We start from the raw sequence: 23,788 nt of genomic DNA, 5'->3' as shown, positions 1-23,788 counted from the left end.
TGCTATTACAACTGATCTCCAGCCGATAGAGATCAGTTCACCTGGAGAAAAATGGTTGCTTTGGCAATTGGATTCTTTAACATCGAAGTCCCTTCCCTCCCCAAAACACACCCTCCTTAGGCTCCACCTCAAAAACCTCCCGCTGGTGGCAAAAAGGGACCTGGCAACCCTACTCCCATGGTTCCCCCCTCCCTAGGGTTGCCAACCTCCAGGTAATAATAATGGTATCAAGCTCAAAATGGTATGCAAAAGTGATATATTATTTACAAAGGTAAGTACAATGACTTGTAAGTACTTACCTTTGAAAGTATTTTACAAGTCATTGTACTTACCTTTGAAAATTATTTGCTTTCTTTGAGTAGCTTTATGCTACATATTCTTTGCACTTCTGTATAACATCTGCACTTGTAAATAATATATCACTTTTGCATACCATTTTGAGCTTGATACCATTATCTTTATCCAGCTTGTCTAAAGGTATCTGTGCTTGATTTTTGCTTAACCTCCAGGTAATAGCTAGAGATCTCCTGCTATTACAACTGATCTTCAGGCGATAAGAGATCAGTTCCCCTGGAGAAAATGGCCGCTTTGGCCATTGGACTCTATGGCATGAAAGTCCCTCCCCTTCCCAAACCCTGCCCTCCTCAGGCTCCACCCCAGAAACCTCCGGCCGATGGCAAAGAGGGACCTGGCAACCCTCACCCTCCCCAGTAAATCGCACAGCAAACACACAGGGAAAATATACACCATCGCCACAGCACAAACAGAGAGGACAGAGAAGGAGGAGAAGATGAAGATCGATGTGTTCAGAAAGTCCATGGCTAAGAAAGACTGACCCATCAACACTCCAAAATCTATCCACCACGGGCATCGCTATGGCACTGCACAACCGCCAAAAGAGAAGATAGGGTAGAGAACTGGTTTTTTTAAATTAAGAACAAACAAACAAACCAGAAAGTAGAGGGAGAGAGAGAGAGAAAGATCCACGTCAAATCATGCAACGAGGTTACAACCGGCCACATGGCATCATCGGAGAGCCCGATGACAACATGAGAGAGTCACTTACAGTTGCAGATAATTTGGGAGGGAGGGCTTTTTGTTTGGGCCTCCCATAACAGCTAGAGGGTGGCTAGGCCACTCAGGGGGTCATCTTGGAGCTATGATGGGCTTGGTTGGGTTAGAGGCGCAACGTGGACGGGCCCGGAGGGAACAAAATATAAAAGAAAAGGTGAATTGGTTGGGTGGTTTGGCTGTGTTCCCCCCCCCCTCCACCCTGCGATCAGCTTGAAAAAATACCTGGCTGTGTAAGTGGAGATGGTTTCCTGCAAACGAATCCGTCTTACCTGTTTCCAGGGCCAAGGTGAGCAGGGGTCAATAGGGTCGGTTGGCATCTTTTGGCCTCTTCAGTTGGACCTTTAGCCTCTTCATGCCGATTTGGAAGCCGTTCATGGCCTGAATGGCCGCCTGAGCGCTAGTTGGATTGTCAAAACTGACAAAACCTGGGAGGGAGAAGAAGTTGGGGGAGGGATGGGGTGGAGAAGGCAGGAGACAGATTCAGCACTGTGAGCACCAAAGAGACACCCCCCACCCCTGTCGGCTGTCTCATTGCGAGCATCTCGGAGACGGCAGCTCTTAAGCGAAATTATATTTCCTCAAGCTGGCTGGTTATCAGGGGCACTGCAGGCTTCCACATCTCACAAAGCTCTTCCTCAGGCATAAGCACCCACCGTAATATTTTAAAAACCCATTGGATTATATCTATCAAGTCCAGTTTTGGCTACTGGCCACCCAGGGTGTTCTGAAGATCACAAGAGGAAACAACCAGCCTTGCTGAGTTCATTTTTTATTGTCAAAAAAAGGAGACCATTTTGTTTGTTTTGTTATTGGTCTTTAAGGTACGGCAGCTGATGAGAGATTCTTGAACACAGTACGCTTGGTACTTACCAAAGCATTTACTTTGGTTGGTGGCACGGTCAACAAAGACTTTGGCAGAGATGACGTTGCCAAAAGGCAAGAACATCTGCATGAGTTCTGCATCCCCGAACTCCTGGGGCAGGTGATAAATGAAGAGGTTACAGCCCTCAGGACCTAGGACAGCGTCGGTGAGCGCACAGAAGAAAAAAGGCACGTCAGCAAACAGATCACGGATGTCATTTTCTACCCCTTTCTCATAATGTGCTACCACTGAGCCACAGTCCATGGTTGCTAGGCAGAGGCAGGCAGCGGCAAACCACCTCTGCTCATCTCTTGCCTTGAAAACCCTACAGGGTCGACATAAGTCAGCTGCGATTTGACGGCGCTTTCCACCACCCATCGTGAATATGGCTTTCTCCGTCCTCTGGAATGAGTATCACTGCTATAGAGCTGTGTGTGTGTGTTAAGTGCTGTCAAGTCGCTTCCAACTCATGGCAACACTATGACTCAAAGTCCTCCAAAATGTCCTCTCTTTGACAGCCTTGCTCAGGTCTTGCAAACTGAGGGCAGTGGCTTCCTTTATAGAGCCAATCCATCTCTTGTTGGGTCTTCCTCTTTTCCTGCTGCCCTCAACTTTTCCTAGCATGACTGTCTTCTCCAGTGACTCTTGCCTTCTCATAATGTGACCAAAATACGATAGCCTCAGTTTAGTCATTTTAGCTTCTAGGGTCAGTTCAGGCTTGGTTTGATCTAGAACCCACTGATTTGTTTTTTTGGCCGCCCATGGTATCCGTAACACTCCTCCAACACCCCATTTCAAAAGAATCTGCTTTCTTCCTATCAGCTTTCTTCAATGTCCAGCTTTCACACCCATACATAGTAAAAGGGAATACGAGCTACAGCTTACAAACCCATGACTTTGACCCATCACCCAATGGCGCAAGGCAGAAGCAATTTCTTACGCAATCAAACCAAAACCGTTAAAATGTTCGCCACCCATCCCATCCTGACTGCTCCTCCTCACCTTCTCTCTGCTGCTGGGGTATGATCGGAGCTTGCTGGTGGAAGGCCTGGCTGATAGGTGCATAGGCGGCTGGGTATGCTGCTGGAACACAAAGGCAGAGTGGTCAGGGCAACACGCGGCGCCAGCCTCCACCTCGGGCAACGTTCCTCGGCGACGTCGCAGAGTCAGAAGGGGCCACTAGAGGCCAACTAGTCCAGCCTTTCCTTTATTCTGTTCTTTATGCTCGCGGACCAACAGGTCCTGAGCGAGACAAATTCAATAAATCCAAAAGACAGCAACCAAACATACAGAAATACAGCAGTGCAGTTAAAAGAAAGTATCATTAAAAGCCATAGACAAAAATTTTGCCACGGTGAGGGTTACCTTTGGATCAGTATCAGCCAATAGCTTTGCAACTACCTCACCTAGAATCACAGAATCATAGAGTTGAAAGGGACCACCAAGGTCATCTAGTCCAGCCCTCCTTGCACAGTGCAGAAATTGCTACACTGAGACACATCCACCCCCCCAGGCTCTGTTTGGGAACCTCCACTGAGGAACTGCCCTACCCCAAGTACCCCTAACCACCCCTACCATTAGGAAGAGGGGAGCTGTGTTGGCATGTAGTAGAACAGCTAGATTCCAGTCCAGTACCACCTTTTCCTATTAATCATATATCCAGACTGCCTCCCAAATTCTTCAGTTTGTTGCATTAAATAACCAACGGACTGCTGAGGGTTAGAAATGGTCAACAACGCATCATCTGCATAACTTTTCATTTTTTAAGAATTCCTTCATATGTTAACATTAGCAAGGATAGATTTTTGCCAGATATCGGAAAGGAACAAACTCCCCAAACTAAAATAGTTGGTTCGACAAAGTAAGGGAGATTTATGTTTTAATCAAATTGACTTGCTATCAAAAGAACAAAAACACAGAGGAATTAGACGGAATATGGGATCCCACAATCAGCAGGATGGAGAACACGCTTAAAAGTCTGGATTCTGTTGTTGTTGGTTTACAAAGAGATTGATTGTTTCATAGGTTTTATAAGTATTGGTCAATGTTTGCTTGGAAAGAATTTCATTTTTAATGCTGTATTATTGTAAATTTTAATAAATATACTGTTTTTAAAAAATAACTTTTCATTTTGAATTCTTCTCCTACATATAATCCTTTAATTCTTGGGTCTTGTCCAATCTTGTTTGACAGCACCTCCAGCGCTATGTTAAATAATAACGGAGATAGCCGTCAACTGTGTCTCGTGCCTTTATCAGTCCCAAAGTTAAATTGCTGTTTATTAAAATCTTTGCACTTTGTTTTGAATAAATACTCTGCATCCCGTGTAGGAATCTTGGGCCAGTCCAACAGCCCCTTAAAGGCCAACAAGATTTTTGGGGGGTCTGAGCTTACAAGAGTCAAACGTCCCTTCGTCGAATCTGTCTCTGGTATCTGACGGACAGAGCTTTGCTTCTCAAAAGCTCATCTCCAGAATATCTTGATAGCCTCTAGGGTGCTGCTAGACTCGAATCTAGCTGTCTTTCCATTAGGAAGTTTCTCCTAAAGTTCAAAATCCGCCCTCCTGTGGTCCATCTAGTCCAGCATCCTGTCTCACGCAGGGGCCAACCAGTTCCTCTGGAGGGCCAACCACAGGGCATAGAGGCCGAGGCCTTCCCTTAATGTTGCCTCCTTGCTGCTGGGCTTCAAAGATTTTGCTGTCTCTGAGGTTTACTTCCATTCTGCAGCCTGCATCAGAGGTATGCTGGGATGTGAAGGCGGAGCAAGAGCAAGCCTTGCTAAACGGCCCCTGCAGAACTGACTGTCCTGCGGGAGGTGACTGGCCCAAACCTGTGACGCAGCCTTTTTGACAATGGCTGGGTCTGGGTCGGCAAGCCCCGAAGTACACCCATAGCTCAATTTGACTTGCTTCTGACCATCCTGATTTGCTCAGGGACTTTCCTGGCATGTTAAAGGACCAATGTGGCTCAGACTTACATGAATTACATTAACAGAGCAAAACTGCTGATATTTACAAAGAATGTCATGTTTCTGCTAGCCACATTTGGGGCGGGGGCGGGGGAATGACAAGGAAGTATGCAAGATGATAAAGCCCCACCCCCTTGCTTCCTAGCGACACCCACTCCCTCTGAGATTCCACTGTCTACCCACGATTGCAGTTTCCCAATGAGGTGGCATGCACAGCGTCCAACAAGATTGTCACCCCTATAGATTCCAGCAAGGACATCTCCCAGGGCTCCTACACATCCCATCTCCACAGTCCAGCACAAAGCATAATTTGACGACGCCTTTAAACCAGCGCTAGCAAATGTCTCTGACCATCCTGACCATCCATCAAACCGCCACCTGCGGAAGCTCCCAACGGGACAAGTCCCTTTTCTGCAGTGGGATTCCCCATTCCCTTCCTCCTACCCCTAAAAAAGCTCTTCTGCAGCAAAAAGGGGTTTTTTTTGCGCATGCCATGGAAAGACAGAGACAGAGAGAGATGTGGGGAAAGAGGGAATGACAAAGAGGGTGGTGATGTCGGAGGGTGGTATGGGGTGGTGGTGTGGAGGGACAAGCAAAGCAAAGTTTGAGACCTGCATAGTGCTGCATGCCTGCGTAGGCTTGTTGGAGAGGATCTGCCACAGTGGGACTTTGAGCTGGGGAGAGAAAAGAAGGGAAGAAGGAGGAGAAAAAGTAAGGTAGGAGAACCAGAAGACGACCCCTGTCAGAGCAGCATGGGGTCAGGTGAAACTCACCAGACACCTCCTTAGAAATGAACAAAAGAAGCTGCCTTATACTGAGTCAGACCCTTGGTCCATCAAAGTCAGTGTTGTCTACTCTGACTGGCAGCCGCTCTCCAGGGTCTCAGGCTTTCCCACCACCTACTCGCCTTGGTCCCTTTAACTGGAGATGCCGGGGATTGAACCTGGGACCTTCTGCATGCCAAGCAGATGCTTTACCACTGAGCCATGGCCTATCCCCATGAAGCTGCCTTATACTTAACCAGACCCTTGGTTCATCAAAGTCAGTATTGTCTACTCTGACCGGCAGCGCCTCTCCAGGGTCTCAGGCAGAGGTCTTTCACATCATCTACTTGCCTCTTCCCTTTAACTGGAGATGCCGGGGATTGAACCTGGGACCTTCTGCATGCCAAGCAGATGCTCTACCGCTGAACCACAGCCCCTCCTCTAAATAGGATAGGATTGCTCCGTTGGATTCCTAAGCTTCTCTAAGCCTTGTGACTCTTCCAAACGGGGAAGGTGTGCTCGTTTTCCAGCCTCTACCTCTGGGACACACAGAGGGGGTTCCAGGTTCAATCCCTGGCATCTCCCGCTCCACATGTGCAAGAGCGGGCATGGCAAGTGGCGGAGGCTAGGATCGGGGCCTGTGGAGGAGCAGGAGTTTAACAGCCCCCATTTATTTCTTTATTTTAAACATTTTAACACCCCCCTTCCACCTGACTTAGGGTCACCAGGGTGGCAAGCCATAAAAACATACTATAAAAACAATCTAACATTTCCATTCCGTTTCCCAGGACCCTCAAGGGCCTCTAGGAGCTGCTATTTGCCTAACTAGGGCCAACTTGACTTTCAGGTTGGCTTTGGCCTCTTCTCTCCCATTGCTAAGAGACCGGCTGTGCATTACACTTGAGCACTGCCCATCTGGCAAGAGCGTTGCCTGTTGGGAACGGCCGCTATGACCCCAGACAGAGCAGCCACGGCAAAATGGCACAGAACCTGCTTGGCATGCGGAAGGGTCCCCGGTTCAACCCCCGGCATCTCCCGTCAAAAGGACGGCCTCCCCCCCGCCCTTCCTTGTCCTTCCCCAAAAGACCTACCTGGGTAGGGATGGATGCCGTTGGTGTAAATCGTTTCCGATGCTGGCTGCCCGTTGGTCTGTGGCGGGAGAGGGCTGAATCCGTTCACCCCGATGGGTGTGGCTATGCTGGGGACGGGAGCTGTGCTGATCCCTGGAGGTGTGCTTGTACCTGAAAGAGAGGAGGACAAATTGCAGTGCTGGGAATCCCAACCGACTGCAGCTTGAGCATCAGGGGTTCTGGGAGAGGCAGCGTGGTGTGAGAGCCAGCGTGGTGTAGTGGTTAAGAGTGGTGGTTTGGAGCGGTGGACTCTGATCTGGAGAACCAGGTGCGATTCCCCACTCCTCCACATGAGCGGCGGAGGCTAATCTGGTGAACTGGATTGGTTTCCCCACTCCTACGCACGAAGCCAGCTGGGTGACCTTGGGCCAGTCACAGCTCTCTCAGCCCCATCCACCTCACCGGGTGTCTGTTGTGGGGAGGAGAAGGGAAGGTGGAAGAAGAAGAAGAAGAATCCTCCCTCCTCCTCCTCCTCCTCCTCTGTGTGTGCAGAATTCTGCATGCGCAAGGAGTCCTGGAAATGCCCTTGGCTGCTACAGGCATTCCTTAATACGAATATAACACCAACTACCGTGTCTGTGAGATGCTTCTCCCCTTGAATCAACATGTCCTTATGTCTGCATTTCCCCCTGCTGTTCCGGTGGCGCCCACATTAATAGCTTGATATCAGTGCAAACAGAATGGAGGAGGAAGGAAAGTAATCCTCCAGGGGGAGAAGACGACCTGCCAGCTCTGGTCTGTTTTCTTAATTCTGGTCACCTTTACCCGCCTTTCAGTTACAACTTAAGGTGCACTTTAGCACTGAGGGGCTCCTAGCTTCTCTGAAGCACGACCCTTTAAATCCTTTTAAATGGGGAAAAAAATCTTAGATGAGAAATTGTCATTGTTGGGCTTCTATGTTATTAGATGTTGGGAAAACGGAAGCTTTCACCAAAATTAAAAAGCGCATTAAAGAGCTTGATTACAACAGCACTACTTTCCGTGCTCGCTGCGTTTGTTCATTTCAGTTTTTCGGAATACCACCACCATGCAGTTTGCCCGCTTATGCTTACTACCTGACAACTCCTCGTCTTTCTGTTTTGCTAGACTGAATGCTAACCCCTCTATGGTTATGCAGGGCAGGATTTTGAACATACCATACCCAGACAGGACCTGTCCTTGCTCTTCTGGCTCTATCGATTCCTTAGCTCAAGCCCTCTTGGAATGCCGCTTTTATGAGGAACTCCGATCACGTTATCTCTCTCCCCTTCTAACATATAAATCTAATGCCTCTGTGCCTGACATAATGCCTTTTTTACTAAGCGACAGGGATCCCAAGGCTACATTGTCAGGGGCAAGATTTGTTTCAGTCCTTATATCCCTCAAACATTAGATTTACGCCGCTCAAGATCAATGGATCAAGGAGCTTCTAAGGGATAAAGGAAAGGAAAGGATGGTCACCTTTACAGTCTTGTAGAAATGACAGTAATATTTAGCGTCGGTGTTCCTCTCTTGCCTTGAAAACCCCATGAGGTGGGGTCATTTCTACAGGTGCCGGCAGCACCTGGGTGTGTTTTGCAGCCCCCCCAGAGTCAGCCCTGAGCCCCACGTACCTGATGAGGGGGTCATGGGAGCAGCGACCAGCCCACTGACGTTAAAGGCGGCCATCTGCTGCATCTGAGCCGCTGCAATGGCCGCCATGGGGTTGAGGCAGGTCCCTTGTGCTGCGGCCATTAGGGCAGCTTGCTGCTGCATTATCTTAAGGAAAGAAAGGCAGGCGTGGGGAGAGAGAAGGGGAAGACAGGGAGGAGGCGGGGAGGAGGCGGGGTCAACAGGGCGGGGGAAGAGAAGGCACATGAGAATGAAGCAAGCTTTGCGATTAAATTATTTCAGCAAGCCTTACAACGCTCCTGCGAGGTGGGCCATTCTAGGGTCGGTATGCGAAACACAATTGCCCAAGTGTTGAATAATGCTACAAAGAAATGGCAATGCGCTGGCTAACTAACTAAACTAAGCTAATTCTATTCACCGATATATGCTTTCAAAGCAAGCACCAACATTAACACTACAAAGGCCGTCTGCAAGGCCCAGCTAATACAATTCTTAAAGCTCAACATACCCAAATACAATTTTTCTTCCTTCTTTTATAGGAGTGAGAAATTGCTGACAAAAGGTTGTTGTATTTTGCAGGTGAATTATCCAGACTTTTGCTTGTCAGAAAAGTCAATAATAGATAGTTTTTGTTCCTTTTCTTTCTTTAGGTAATAGCACAAGGTAAAGATGCAAGCACCGGGTCATTCCTGACCCATGGGGAGACGTCACGTCCTGATGTTTACTAGGCAGACTTTTGTTTATGGGGTGGTTTGCCATTGCCTTCCCCAGTCATCTTCCCTTCACCCCCAGCAAGCTGGGTCCTCATTTCACCGACCTTGGAAGGATGGAAGGCCGAGTCAACCTTGAGCCGGCTACCTGAAACCGACTTCTGTCGGGATCGAACTCAGGTCGTGAGCAGAGCTTGGACTGCAGTACTGCAGCTTACCACTCTGCGCCAAGAGGCTCTTTCAAATGGGACCTAGCAACCATTAAAGTCAACCGGAAGGTTCAGCTCTCTTAGCAACCATATTGGACCTTATTTGCTTTGCCGCCAGAGCATTAGTAAAGTTGTTCACAGTTTTTCTATCCACCTAGGCTGTTGTTTGTGTTACGTTGCCTTCCCACCCTGGCATCTGGGCAGGCAGCCTCCCCTACCGCTTGTGTGTAGGCCCCGTAGGCTCCAAACTGGATCGTCATTGGATTAAAGATCCCCAGCTGTCCGGCCATCTGATGCATCCGCCGCAAGGTCCTCTCCTTGTCGGTGTCTGCAAACTTCACGACCAGGCTAGAGGAAGCTCCCTGGCGAGGGGGGGAAGAGAGAAAGAGAGGCAGGAACAAAAGAGAGTGGGGTAGGTTGCGTCCAAGGCTCCTCACAGGCAGCAAAGGCAGCTGGCGCAGGGTGCCAAGACCTCCAGAAGAATGGCCAACACGGAGGGACTGTGGCTTGGTGGTAGAGCCTCTGCTTGGCATGCAGAAGGTCCCAGGTTCAATCCCTGGCATCTCCAGTTAAAGGGACTAGACAAGTAGGTGATGTGAAAGACCTCCGCCTGAGACCCTGGAGAGCTGCTGAGTAGACAATACTGGTCTGAGTAGACAATACTGACCTTGATGGACCAAGGGTCTGATTCAGTATAAGGCAGCTTCAAGTGTTCATGATTGTGCAACAGCGGCAACAAAACATGAAGAGGCATGGCGAGAGGACAGATGTTGTGGGACCCTGGATTGGTGGTAGAGGATATGCTTTGTGTGCAGAAGGTCCCAGGTTCCATCCCTGGCATCTCCAGTTTAAAAGCTCGTTTGATGTGGAAGACCCCTACCAGGGACCTGAGAAAGCAGCTGCCAGACAGAGTAGACAATATTGACCTTGAGAGACCCATGTCAGCAGAAGGCAGCTTCACGTGCTCATTTCATGCCCTGGGTCCAGCGAGGAGCACACACAAGCCTATGAAACGGCTTCAGGTTGAGTCAGACCTGTTGGTTTGCCCAACTCAGTACTGCTTGGAAGAAGCTCTCCAAGGACTCGGGCAAAGAAAGGTTCTTCCCAAATATTGCAACCTGAGATCCTTGAACTGGAGATGCAGGGGATTGAACCTGGGACCATCTAGAAGCAAAGCAAGTGTTCTGCCATTGAGCCATGACCCTTCCACACATTATGACCATATAGTGGTGTGTTAAACCAAATCAAACCATTGGCCCACCTGCCCTGGGGAATCTCAGCCATAGCTCTCCTAGTTCTCAGGCAAAGAAAGATCTTTCTTAATATCTGAAACCTGAGGTCCTTGAACTGGGGATGCTGGGGATTGAAACTGGGACCTTCTGCATGCCAAGCAGGTGCTCTTCCACTGAGCTACATCCAACTGCCTTTCCTTGCTGTCACTGGAGCTCAACTTCAAGTGAGCATAAGAACATAAGCAGCAGTCACCTTACATCGAGTCAGACCATTGGTCCTTAGATGTCGCCCATCAGTACACATAAGTTTCTCCGACTGGGCAAACAGCAGCTCTTTCCAGGGATTTTCAGATTGGGAAAATGGCAAGGGGAGAGGGCTTAAGTCCCCAACCCAAGTCAGATCCCCGAACACCTGGGAATTCAGTTCTGGGACTCCCAGCACACATCTGTTTGATAGGATCAGGGCATTCGTGGTCAGAGGGAGGAGACCCATAAGCAAAGTATTGTGTGGTGGTGGAAAGTGCTGTCAAACCGCAGCCAACTTACGGCGACCCCTCATGGGTCTTCCTGCCATGAGACGTTCAGGGGTGGTTTGCCATTGCCGGCCTCTGCATAGCAACCCTGGACTTCCTTGGTGGTCTCCCATCCAGATGCTAACCAGGGCCGACCTTGCTTAGCTTCCAAGATCTGAAGAGATCAAGCTTGCCTGGGCCATCCAGGTCAGGGCAGAGACAGAGGGGGTTTGCCATTGCCTGCCTCTGCATAGCGACCCTGGACTTCCTTGGTGATCTCCCATCCAGATGCTAACCAGGGTCGACCCTGCTTAGCTTCTGAGATCTGATGAGATCAGGCTAGCCTGAGCCATCCAGGTCAGGGCAAAAAATGGCCAGTGTGGTTAGGTCTCTAAGTTATCTCCTTTGCCTCAAATGTTAGACGGTAATCTCCTCCAAGCAGGGTTCTTTTGGTCTGTAAAGCGCCGCGCACTTTGGCGACCCCAATCAACGTTTTTCAAACGATGGTTTCTGCCCAGGAAGGATCAGAACCCGCTGTTGGATTGATGAGGTTTTGTGGCGGAGGAACAGCTCCTGCTGCGTGAGGCCCCCTCCCCAGAGAGTTCTTGCTTTGACTCGCCCTCACCTTTGATTGCCTCGAAAAGATGCAGGGCGGGCGAGCCAAAAAGGTGCGAAGGCTTCGGCCACCCCTTTTTGAATGCAACAGAGTGAGATCATAACCATTAGCGTGTACAACGCTTCCCCCCCGGAGATGTCGGGACCGCCAAACCAGGGCAGAGTTCATCTCCGGCTCCAGCCTCCCTGCCAGGAGCCATCGCCGATCAATGCCGCACCCGTCAGTCATCCCGGGCTGCTCCCCGTGGCTCTTTCGCCTCTCTCCCCGGCTCTCGTTCGGGACTCTGACCTTCGCTGTTAATTAAATGGCCGCTTTCTCAAGCTGCTGACTGAATTACTTCCCAACACCTGCCTGGAGAGCACAAGCGGCCGATCGGAAGAAAACCGAATGGGCCCGGCCTTATTTTAACAACAAGTGATTTGATCCCTGAGATTCTGATCCAATCAAAGGGAGGATAGATTAGCCAATGATTGGGTTAGGGAGAAAGCACGGCCTTGTGAAGAAGGGATGGGGCCGGGGGGGTGGGGAAGCCCATGTTGTAGCCTGTCCAGTTTCTCTACGCTTGTCCAGTTTCTCTACACCTGTCCAGTTTCTCTACGCCTGTCCAGTTTCTCTACGCCTGTCCAGTTTCTCTGCCGATGGAGATTGCTTTTGCGGAGAGTTTGGAAAACAAAACGAAACTCCAAACGCCGCAGTCTTGCAGGGCAAGGCTACGCTCTGCCATCTGCCTCAGAGAACCTGTTCGAACGATCCGAGATTCTTAGATCACCCCTGAACTTATTCAAGGGCCAACTCGGAGCCGGTTTGCACGTGCCCGATTCAGAGGTGAGCGGGTTTGCAAGAGCGGCGACGGCAACTTTGGGCGAGAAGGCATGAATGACACAGGGCTATGGTTCACAGGTAGAGCACAATCTTTCCTTGCAGAAGGTTCCAGGTTCAATCCCCGGCATCACCGGATACAAGGCAATGAGAAAGGCCAGCTATCTGAGAGGAGGGGCTGTGGCTCAGTGGAAGAACATCTGCTCGGCATGCAGAAGGTCCCAGGTTCAATCCCTGGCATCTCCAGACTAGGCAAGGAGGTGATGGGAAAGACCTCTGCCTGAGACCCTGGAGGGCCGCTGCCGGTCTGAGTAGACAATACTGACTTTGATGGACCGAGGGTCTGATTCAGTATAAGGCAGTTTCATGTATGTCATGTATGTCAATATCAAACTTAGAAGGACTGATAGCCTGCCTCTCCATTGCGCCTAACACTCATGGCTCTTGACACATATTCAGTCCTCATTAGACCATTTTGAGGTTATTGGGGTTTTTTGGGGGAAGAAGAAGAGTTGGTTTTTATACCCCTCTTTTCTCTACTTTTAAGGCGTTTCAAAGTGGCTTGCAATTGCCTTCCTTTCCCCTCCCCACAACAGACACCTTGTAAGGCAGGTGGGGCTGAGAGAGTTCGGAGAGAACTGTGACTGGCCCAAGGTCACCCAGCAGGCTTCGTGTGGGGAATCAAACCCAGTTCTCCAGATTAGAGTCTGCTACTCTTAACCGCTACACCACACTGGCTCTCCATGGAGGGGCAGATATACAAAATCATATTTTACTCCATATCTGGGGATACGCTCTCTCATTCATTTAAAAAAACAACACAGGCAAGATCTCTGGGTTGATACCTGGCAACCTTAAAGATTGAGCTTACAGGTGACGATCAGTTCGCGATTGGAGCCGTGCCATAGGACTCTCTGGCTATGTTTTTATGGCAGAGAGAGGCATCAAAATCCTTCCTCGGGAGATGACAGTTTAAACATAAGAATATAAAAAAGCCATGCTGGATCAGATCAAGGCCCATCAAGTCCAGCAGTCTGTTCACACAGTGGCCAACCAGGTGCCTCTAGGAAGCCACAAACAAGACAACTGCAGCAGCACCATCCTGCCTGTGTCCCACAGAACCTAAGATAATAGGCATGCTCCTCGGATCCTGGAGAGAATAGGTATGCATCATGACCAGTATCCGTTTTGACTAGTAGCCATGGATACTCCATAAGAACATAAGAAAGGCCCTGCTGGATCAGACCAAGGGCCATCAAGTCCAGCAGTCTGTTCACACAGTGGCCAACCAGGGGCCTCTAGGAAGCCCACGAGCAAGATGACTGCAGCAGCACCGTCCTGCCTGTGTTCCACACCACCTAAGATAAAGGCATGCTTCTCTGATCCTGGAGAGAATACGTATGCATCATGGCTAGTATCCATTTTAACTAGTAGCCACTAAGACCCCTCCATTAACATGTCCACTCCCCTCTTAAAGCCTTCCAAGTTGGCAGCCATCACCACATCCGGGGGCAGGGACTTCCACAATTTAACTATGCATTGTGTGACGTTTACAGCCTGTTAGCATGCCAGGGCAATAACGGTTGAGACAGGAGAGCACGGGTTCAAAGGCTTAGGCCTCTAGCCAAACAGGGAATTTGTACAGACTTTGCCGTGCAGAAGCAGCCTTTTCGTCCAGCACTTACCGGCATGGTTTGGCTGCCGTGGAGACTGCTGATAGCTGCTTGCGCCTCCGCGTGGCTCCCATATTTCACAAAGGCACATCCTAGAGGGAGAGAGGGTAGGAACCATCAGCTCAGAGTAGGGTTGCCAACCTCCAGGCGCTCGCCGGAGATCTCCCGCTATTACGACTGATCTCCAGCCGATAGAGATCAGTTCCCCTGGAGAAAAATGGCCGCTTTGGCAGTTGGACTCTATGGCATGGAAGCCCCCTCCCCTCCCCAAACCCCGCCCTCCTCAGGTTTCTGACCTGGAAGCTCACTGGGTGCCATTAATCTAGTCGCACCCTCTCAGCCAGTCCTACATCACAGGGTTGCGGTGTGGATAAAATGTGGGGGGGGAGACTGATGTAAGTTGCTTTGGGTTTCCATTCGGGAGAAAGGCAGGGTGAAAATGAAGTAAATAAATAAAATTGTGAGGTGCTTTGGAAAGAAAAGGTTCTGGATAAAAACAGAGTTTTAATAATGATCTCAGCTCTTGGGCAAAAGCCAATGAAGAAGTGGTAAAAATTATTTACGGTATTTATAGTGTACTTTTCTCACTGAGACTCCGAGAGGACACCGTGTAAACTGCTGCTTATTTATTTATGGAGAACATTTTTATGCCGCCTTTCCTAGAGTTGCCAACTTCCAGGTAGTAGGATTCAAAGAAGGTTCCTCGTGCTTACAGTATGGCGTTTACAAACAATAAACATGCACTGATGGCATCAATTCAAATATATTGCATATAATAATAATATAATAATATAACATATGCAAATATATTGCATATATTGCATATAATAATAAGCATATAATACGATTTAGCCAAAAAGTCCCACAATATAACAAGATGCAGAGAATTTCCATCTCGGGATTATAGGTTCACCCCTATGACCCCCTACTTTTGACCGTCTGTCCATACCGGCCAGTGGCTGTTTTCCGGGATCTCCAGATATCTGCCCATTGGCGTTCTTGGACAGCAGACGCTCACGCCGGAGTTTTGTTCTACCCGGCTTCTCCGCAATTCTCTGCATCTTGTTATATTTCTGGACTTTTTGGCTACGTTGTACTATACGTTTATGTTATTTCAATATATTTGAATCGATGCCGTCGGCGCTTGTTTATGGTTTGTAAACTTCCAGGTAGTAGCTGGAGATCTCCTGCTGTCACAACTGATCTCCGGCCGACAGAGATCAGTTCCCCTGGAGAAAAGGGCCGCTTTGGCGATTGGACTCTATGGCATTGAAGCCCCTCTCCACCCCAAGAGCCTCCTGCCCGGCGGCGAAGAGGGACCTTCCCACCTCCCCTGCCGCCCCTTGCCTCTCACCTTTACTGGTTCCATCAGGGCCTCGGAGGATGGTGCATTCTTCGATCTGGCCGAAGGGCTCGAAGAGTCTCCGGACGTCGTCTTCGCTCTGCTGCTTCCCAAGCATACCCACAAAGAGCTTCCTGTCTTCTAAAAACAAGCCACACCTTGTTAGCAAGAGGAAGACGCAGGCCCGCGGCAGGAGGAAAGTATTGGGTGTGTGTGTGTGTAGAGCACTGGTTCCCAACCAGGGGTCCATGGACCCCCAGGGGTCCACGAGAACTAAATTAAGGTCCGCAAAACAAAGTTCTAAACCCATAATAAATTAATATTTTCAATTAAAAGTTCTCTATTATAAAATATATATATTCAAATATTATTCTAAGTTTAATGTTTAACTAACAGTTATGATTAAAGTTTATTTTCAAATTCTCGGAATTTTTATTTTGAACCTTGGGGTCCCTGCACCGAACAAAAAAGTCCTAGTGGTCCCTGGTCAAAAAAAGGTTGGGAACCACTGGTGTAGAGGAACAGTCCAGGCCTGGACGGCGGAGGGCAGCTCCGCTATCAAGAATACATCCTGAATCATATTAATAAACAAAAGAATACCAGTATGAAGGCAGCAGATCTATTGTGCATGTAAAATAGTTACGTGTAGAGCAGCACAGAATGAAAGTAAAATATAGAATGGGACATATGAATTGTATCAAGTATTTAAGTATTGCTTCGATAGATAGCCTGAAAAGCAGAGGAAACGTGGATAAAGGATTCAGATAGATTATTGATTAAATAAACGCCCAGTGTGACATGAATAATCAATTCAAAATGAACTCCCTGAAAGACTGCTTACCCTGCATGCATGTGAACGATTGAGAATGTTCGATTTGTTTGTTTGTTTGAAAATTTCAAATAAAAAAATATTTTTTAAAATAAAGAATACATCCTGAATCTTCCTTTCAAATCGCTGGAGGGGCGGCCGGGGTTGATCAACTGCCCCCCCAAATCCTCCTTGCCAGAGTACACTTAGTAGGAAGTAAGAGCCAGCAGGATGTAGTGGTTAGGGTGTTGGACTAGGATCGGAGAGAACCAGGTTCGAATCCCCACTTGTGCCACGGTTAGGGTTGCCCTCTTCACCACCAGGTCCCTCTTCACCACCAGCGGGAGGTTTGGGGGCGGAGCCTGAGGAGGGCGGGGTTTGGGGAGGGGAGGGACTTCAATGCAATAGAGTCCAATGGCCAAAACAGCCATTTTCTCCAGTGGAACTGATCTCTATCGGCTGGAGATCAGTTGTAATAGCAGGAGATCTCCAGCTAGTACCCGGAGGTTGGAAACCCTAGCCACGGAAGCTTGCTGGCTGACCTTGGGCCAGTCAGACACTCTCAGCCTAAGCTACCTCACAGGGTCGTTGTGAGGAGCTATACGGTCTCCACAACCCACCCCGGTCACCATCCCAGCTGCTGCATTCTGCGCTTAACCACGACGCCACGTTAACTCCGTTGTCGTCCACCATGACGGAAAAAAGCCTCCAACCGGACGTAAAGGAAAAAGGCAGAGCACATCTGGGGCAGGGCAATCCGCCAGAGGCAAAAAAAAAAAAGGGAAACAAAGGGAGGCAGAGAAGCCGGAGCGCGTTAGCAGGAAGGCCAGTCTTGTGGGGTTATGATTGACTACCCGAATAAACCCCAATGTTGCCAGTTCCTGCCCGAGGGACATAAATCACTTAAAACACCAGGAGGAGTGATGGTAAATAATGAACGTTTCACCGTTATTGCCTACATCTGTCTTCCGAGGCCCTCATGCCAACTGCCGGGTCTCTTACGGCACTTGACAAGGGAAATAAGGCAGCCTGGGGGTGGGTGGGTGGTGATAAATAAATAAATAATGGCCTGGCACCGCGGAGGCCGTGCCGGCAGAGATGACGGGGGGAAAAAATAGGTAAGGGATCCAGGTTCATAGACTTGCTTACACATAAACCATCTTTAGGGGGGAAATAGAACCACCAAATAAATCTGGCCTTGTATAGAGAACAGGGGAGAGCAACCACAGCTGGAACACAGGGTCAATCCAGATGTGCCGCGACAGATTTGCATTTCCTCTTTGCCCTCCCAAGGAAACAGAAGGCAGGAAAAGCTGGGTGCATCTGACTTAAAATTCCCCCGAGGCATGACTGCCAAAATGTCTCAGGAATTTGTGTGACCCTTTTTTTTAACTATAAAAAGGAACATTTATATCTAAAAAACTGTTAATGAATTTTGCCGTTTCTCTGGGGAGGGCGTGGCCAAACTCAGCATTATTGTACCCCCCAGTGAAGAACACACATGAAGCTGCCTTATACTGAATCAGACCCTCGATCCATCGAAGTCAGTATTGTCTACTCAGACCGGCAGCGGCTCTCCAGGGTCTCAGGCAGGGGTCTTTCACATCACCTACCTGCCTGGTCCCTTTAACTGGAGATGCCGGGGACTGAACCTGGGAGCTTCTGCATGCCAAGCAGATGCTCTACCACTGAGTCATGGCCTAGCCCCATGAAGCTGCCTTATACTGAATCAAACCCTTGGTCCATCAAAGTCAGTATTGTTTACTCTGACCGGCAGCCGCTCTCCAGGGTATCAGGCAGAGGTGTTTCACATCACCTACATGCCTGGTCCCTTTAACTGGAGATGCTGGGGATTGAACCTGGGACTTTCTGCATGCCAAGCAGATGCTCTACCACTGGGCCACGGCCCCTCTCTAGGGCTATCCAGGGTCTCAGGCAGAGGTCTTTCCCATCACCTACCTGCCTGGTCCCAGATGCTCTACCACTGAGCCACGGCCCCTCCCAAAGAAAGCTGCCCCCTCCCCAGCCAAGCTTCTTCCTGTCATCGATCTCTTAAAGATACAGGATTCCTTTCCACTGCAAACGCTGACAGATCGGATGGGTGGGTTTCCGGGCTCTGAGAACGCCGTCCTCTAGTGAAAAGGATTTCTCCTCCTCCAAGCCCGGCTGAGGCAGCCTTTCTCGTTCTTTGCCTGTCTATTGATTTTTAATCCCTCACCAATTACATTCTGTAAGTGGGTAATTTATTTCCCCGATCCCTTTGGGATGCCTGGCGCTTCTGCTGGCAACAACCGAGTCGTGTTTAATAGCTACATCTCTCTCTGAATGTGCTGTTATTTACCCTGCTCGAGCAACTGAACCCTGGGAATAAAACATCACCGGGTTTTAAAGTACGGATCCTCCAAGACCGTCTGGGCTCGTGACAGGTGCCTGAGGGAGTGGGGAGAGAGCCTATAGAAAGCACAAGAGTTGGCTCAGAACTGACGTGTTTTTAACTCTATGGTCCATCTAGTCCAGCAGCCTGTCTAGGGTTGCCAGGTCTCCCTTGGCCCCCAGCGGACGATGGGAGGGGTAGGGTTGCCAGATCCAGGTTGGGAAATTCCTGGAGATTTGGGGTGCAGCCCGGGGAGAACAGGGACCTCAGTGGGGTACGCTGCCCCAGAGCCCGCCCTCCAGAGAATCCATTTCGCCAGGGAAACTGATCCCTGTAGTCAGGAGATGAGCAGAAATTCCAGGGGATCTCCAGGTCCCACCTGGAGTTTGGCAACCCTAAGCCTGTCTCACATAGTAATGGTAGGGTTGCCAACCTTCAGGTGGTGGCTGAGATCTCCTGGGATTACAACTAGGGTTGCCAACCTCCAGGTAATTAGAAGAATGAGAAACCTATGCTGAGATTAGTAGTAACTATATGAGAAGGCAGCATGTGGCTCAAAAATAAAAAATATCAAAAACCAAAAGGCAACCTCGCAGGGCTTAAGACTGATTCTCCAGGTAATAGCTGGAGATCTTCTGCTATTACAACTGATCTCCAGCCGACAGAGATCAGTTCACCTGGACAAAATGGCCGCTTTGGCCATTGGACTCTATGGCATCGAAGTCCCGCCCCTCCCCAAACCCCGCCCTCCTCAGGCTCTGCCCCCAAAATCTCTCACCGGTAGCGAAGAGGAACCTGGCAACCCTAATTACAATGGATCTCCAGGTGACAGAGATCCGTTCACATGTAGAAAATGGTTGCTTTGGAAGGTGGATTCTATGTCATTATATCCCACTGAAGTGCCTCCCCTCCCCAAACCCTCCCTCCCCTCCATTTCTAAGGGTTCACCCCCAAAATCTCCAGGTATTTCCCAACCCAGACCTGACAACCCTACTTTGGAAGGTAGGCACGATGGAATTATACCCCACTGAGGTCCCTCCCTTCCCCAAACTCCAATCATAGGGTTGCTAGGTCCCCCTTCACAACTGGCAGGAGGTTTTTGGGGGCAGAGCCTGAAAAGGGTGGGGTTTGGGGAAGGGAGGGACTCCAACGCCATAGGGTCCAATTGCCCAAGCGGCCATTTTCTCCAAGTGAGCTGATCTCTATCGGCTGGAGATCAGTTGTGATAGCTGGAGATCTCCAGCTACTACCTGGAGGTTGGCAACCCTATCCAACCAGTTCCTCTGGCGGTCTATCAACAGGGCACAGAGGCTGAGGCCTTCCCCTGATGTTGCCTCCTGGTATTTCAGAGGTTGACTGCCTCTGGATGTGGAGGTTCCCTTTAGACACCATGGCTAGTAGCCACTGATAGACCTCTCCTCCATGAATCTGCCTAATCCCCTTCTAAAGCTAACTACGGCTGCGGCCATCACTACATCCTCTGGCAGCAAATTCCACATTTTAATCACTTGCCGAATAAAGAAGTGTTTCCTTTTCTCTCTCCTGAATCTGCTGCCCATTGTCTTCACTGGATGCTCCAGAGTTCCCCAATAGTCATTACTTTTTTTCTTTCTGATATTCAGCTGTAATCCAGTTTTAGCTATTAGCTTAGATGGCTTTAAAAGGATAGTAGAAAAATTCACGGAGAATAGTCACAGTGGGTAAATGGACCCTCCATTTCCAGCAGCAGTGTACCTTTGAATATCCAGTTGCTATGGGGTTGGGCTTTGGAGCCAACGTATCCTTCCAGAAAAGGGACAAACATAGAAAGGGGGAGAGGGGAAGCTAAGGATAGGGAGTCACAACAACTACCCGAAGTGGAGGGGCTGTTATTGGTCTAAGAAAAAATCCATGCACACACTCAAACGCCAGCGAGTCCTTTTGAGCGAGGATTGCATTTTTAAAAAGAAAGTATTTTTCTAGCCTTCATGATTATAGAGTTAAGAAGAAGAAGAGTTGGTTTTTATATGCCGACTTTCTACTCCACATAAGGAAGAATCAGACCGGCTTACAATCACCTCCCCTTCCCCTCCCCACAACAGACACCCCGTGAGGGAGGTGGGGCTGAGAGAGCACTAAAAGAGCTGTGACTAGCCCACGGTCACCCAGCTGGCTTCATGTGGAGGAGTGGGGAAATCAACCCGGTTCACCAGATTAATGTCCGCCGCTCATGTGGAGGAGTTTGGCATCAAACCCGGCTCTCCAGATTAGAGTCCACCGCTAACCACTACACCACGCTTGCTGGAAGGAAGGAAGGAAGGAAGGAAGGAAGGAAGGAAGGAAGGAAGGAAGGAAGGAAGGAAGGAAGGAAGGAAGGAAGGAAGGAAGAAAGGAAGAAAGAAAGGAAGAAAGAAAGAAAGAAAGAAAGAAAGAAAGAAAGAAAGAGGGAGGAAGGGAGGAAGGGAGGAAGGGAGGAAGGGAGGAAGGAAGGAAGGAAGGAAGGAAGGAAGGAAGGAAGGAAGGAAGGAACATATGCTTTTTAGAGGTACACTGCTCTAGATCAGAGCTTCTTAAACTTTTTCCACTCGCGACCCCTTTTCGCCCGAGAAATTTTTATGCGACCCCGGGTATATTGGTATATAAAATAGGTATACAAATCAAACATTTACTGATAATAAATCATAAAGAAACCATTTACTGTTGCCAAATTTTTCGCGACCCCCACATTCAGTTACGCGACCCCATGTGGGGTCGTGACCCACAGTTTGGGAAGCTTTGCTCTAGACCAGGGCTTCTTCAACTTTTCCCATTTGCAACCCCTTTCCGCCTGAGAAATTTTTACGCGACCCCCCCAGGAATATTGTACATAAAACAGGTCTCCAAATCAAACGTTTACTAATAAAAAAAATCACCAAGAAATTCATTTTAAAACAATTTTTTGGGTATACGTATAATATTGCCATTTACTGTGGCCAAGTTTTTCGCGACCCCATCTGGAGAACCCACAGTTTAAGAAGCTTTGCTATAGAGCGCGCTACTTTGCTGAAACCGGAAAGACCCGCCAGGTTCCCCTAGAGGGTGCCAGTCAGCCTGCCAACTCCCGTTCTCATAGCTTTCTCAAGAACGCCGAACACATCAGTAGGCCAATAATTTCCGTGTTACTCTCAAACTAGTCAGGGCCACATTATGGGAATGATTATGACATACGGGCATCGGCAGCTGAAGCCTGTAGAGGCAGTGGCAGGCGGTTTTATTTATCTCTCCCCAAATTCCACCCCCAAGTCTCCAGGAACTTCCGTAAGAACATCAGAAAAGCCCTGCTGGATCAGACCATGGTCCATAAGTCCAGCAGTCTGTTCACACAGCGGCCCAACCAGGGGCCTCTAGGAAGCCCCAAACCATCCTGCCTGTGTCCCACAGCACCTAATATAATAGGCATGCTCCTCTGATCCTGGAGAGAATAGGATGCATCATGACTAGTATTCATTTTGACTAGTAGCCAGGGATACTCTCCTCCATGAACATGTCCACTCCTCTCTTCAAGCCTTCCAAGTTGGCAGCCATCACCACATCCCGGGGCAGGGAGTTCCACAGTTTAACTATGCGTTGTGTGGAAAAAAAAATACTTCCTTTTATCCGTTTTGAATCTGTCACCCTCCAGCTTATTAGTGGCTGTGTACTGAGATTATTTCCTTAGGGATTTACTACCCTCCAGCTTCAGCAGATGACCCCGCGTTGTAGTATTATGGGCGAGGGAGAAAAACTTCTCCCTGTCCACTCTCTACAAACCATGCATAATTTTATAGACCTCTATCACGTCTCCCCTCAGCCGCCTTCTTTCCAAGCTAAACAGCCCTGAGCGTCTTAACCGCTCCCCATAGGACCGCTGCTCTAGTCCCCTAATCATTTTGGTTGCTCTTTTCTGCACCTTCTCAAGCTCGGTCATATCCTTTTTTAGGTGCGGTGACCAGAACGGTACACAGTATTCCAAGTGTGGTCTCACCATAGATTTGTACAAGGGCGATATGATATCAGCAGTTTTATTCTCTACCAGCTACGTTATGCTCTGCTTCATTTTTTTTTTTAAAGTATGATAGTTGCGCAAGGCTTAGTTGTAGCTCAGTAACGGTGACATGTGTCATCAGAGCACATACAGAACCTTCCCGTAAGCTATGGTTAATTTCCCAAATGCTCACTGTTTTTATCAGCCAGGATGCACGTGCTTCCTTCCAGGCTAAGAGTCACCTTTCAGGACATATTTTCTTTCCCCGCTCCTTAGCTACTCAGCTCGCATCTTCATCCCGTGTGCCTTTACACGCGGGGAGATTTAAAACTGACCCAGGACAAACAATCTGCAGATCTGGGCTTCTGAGATTTCTGGACCGACAAAGAGGCCTAGGGTTGCCAGGTCCCTCTTCGCCACCGGCGGGAGGTTTTGGGGGCGGAGGCTGAGGAGGTGGGGTTTGGGGAGGGGAGGGACTTCAATGCCATAGAGTCCAATTGGCAAAGCGGCTATTTTCTCCAGGTGAACTGAACTCTATGGGCTGGAGATCAGCTGGAATACCGGGAAATCTCCTGCTACTACCTGGAGGTTGGCAACCCTAGGCCCCAGGGGTGCCCCAGTCACACACAGAATCCCCTGCCTTAATGCACACGAAGCTGCCTTCTACTGAATCAGACCCTTGGTCCATCAAAGTCAGTATTGTCTGCTCAGACCGGCAGCGGCTCTCCAGGGTCTCAGGCAGAGGTCTTTCCCATCTCCTACTTGCCTAGACCCTTTAACTGGAGATGCCAGAGATTAAACCTGGGACCTTCTGCATGCCAAACAGATGCTCTACCGCTGAGCCACAGCTCCTCCCAAGCTGCCACAGAAAGCAATGCAGCACCCTCGGCTCCAAGCAGCTTTCTTTGCTCAGGAGTAATTGCATTTGATGCGCAGGACGGAGAGGCCTCATCAATCAATGGGGAACCAGGCCGAGGCCGGCTCCTTATTGATTCTTGGGGCGTTTATCTCCACGTTCACATGCAATAATCGCGGCTCCCTGACATTTGGCAGAAAGGAATCGGGCCTCGCCTGCAGGTGGGAGTGGCGGAGCCCCCTGGAGGCAGCCTCGAAAACGAGAGGAG

General features: G+C 49.2%; 1 protein-coding gene across 5 annotated transcripts in view; it reads right to left on the bottom strand.

The window, feature by feature from the left end:
- Positions 1 to 1,341: 1,341 nt before the first annotated feature.
- Positions 1,342 to 23,788, bottom strand: part of CELF6 (CUGBP Elav-like family member 6) — a 115,036-nt gene continuing 92,589 nt past the window's right edge. For 2 of the 5 annotated variants that reach the window (XM_056865959.1, XM_056865961.1), the window contains 9 exons: positions 15,513 to 15,638; positions 14,171 to 14,250; positions 9,525 to 9,668; positions 8,390 to 8,534; positions 6,759 to 6,908; positions 5,515 to 5,577; positions 2,939 to 3,019; positions 1,945 to 2,088; positions 1,342 to 1,499 (listed from right to left, as the gene is read on the bottom strand). In XM_056865959.1, the coding sequence (XP_056721937.1) occupies positions 1,372 to 1,499; positions 1,945 to 2,088; positions 2,939 to 3,019; positions 5,515 to 5,577; positions 6,759 to 6,908; positions 8,390 to 8,534; positions 9,525 to 9,668; positions 14,171 to 14,250; positions 15,513 to 15,638 (1,061 nt within the window). In that variant the 3' untranslated portion in view covers positions 1,342 to 1,371. Of the gene's footprint in view, positions 1,500 to 1,944; positions 2,089 to 2,938; positions 3,020 to 5,514; positions 5,578 to 6,758; positions 6,909 to 8,389; positions 8,535 to 9,524; positions 9,669 to 14,170; positions 14,251 to 15,512; positions 15,642 to 23,788 lie in introns of all 5 variants that reach the window. The other 3 variants (XM_056865962.1, XM_056865960.1, XM_056865963.1) reach the window with 3 other exon arrangements.

This window comes from Euleptes europaea, chromosome 20 (genome assembly GCF_029931775.1).
Source record: "Euleptes europaea isolate rEulEur1 chromosome 20, rEulEur1.hap1, whole genome shotgun sequence".
Taxonomy (NCBI): domain Eukaryota; kingdom Metazoa; phylum Chordata; class Lepidosauria; order Squamata; family Sphaerodactylidae; genus Euleptes; species Euleptes europaea.
This window is presented reverse-complemented; position numbering and strand designations above follow the sequence as displayed.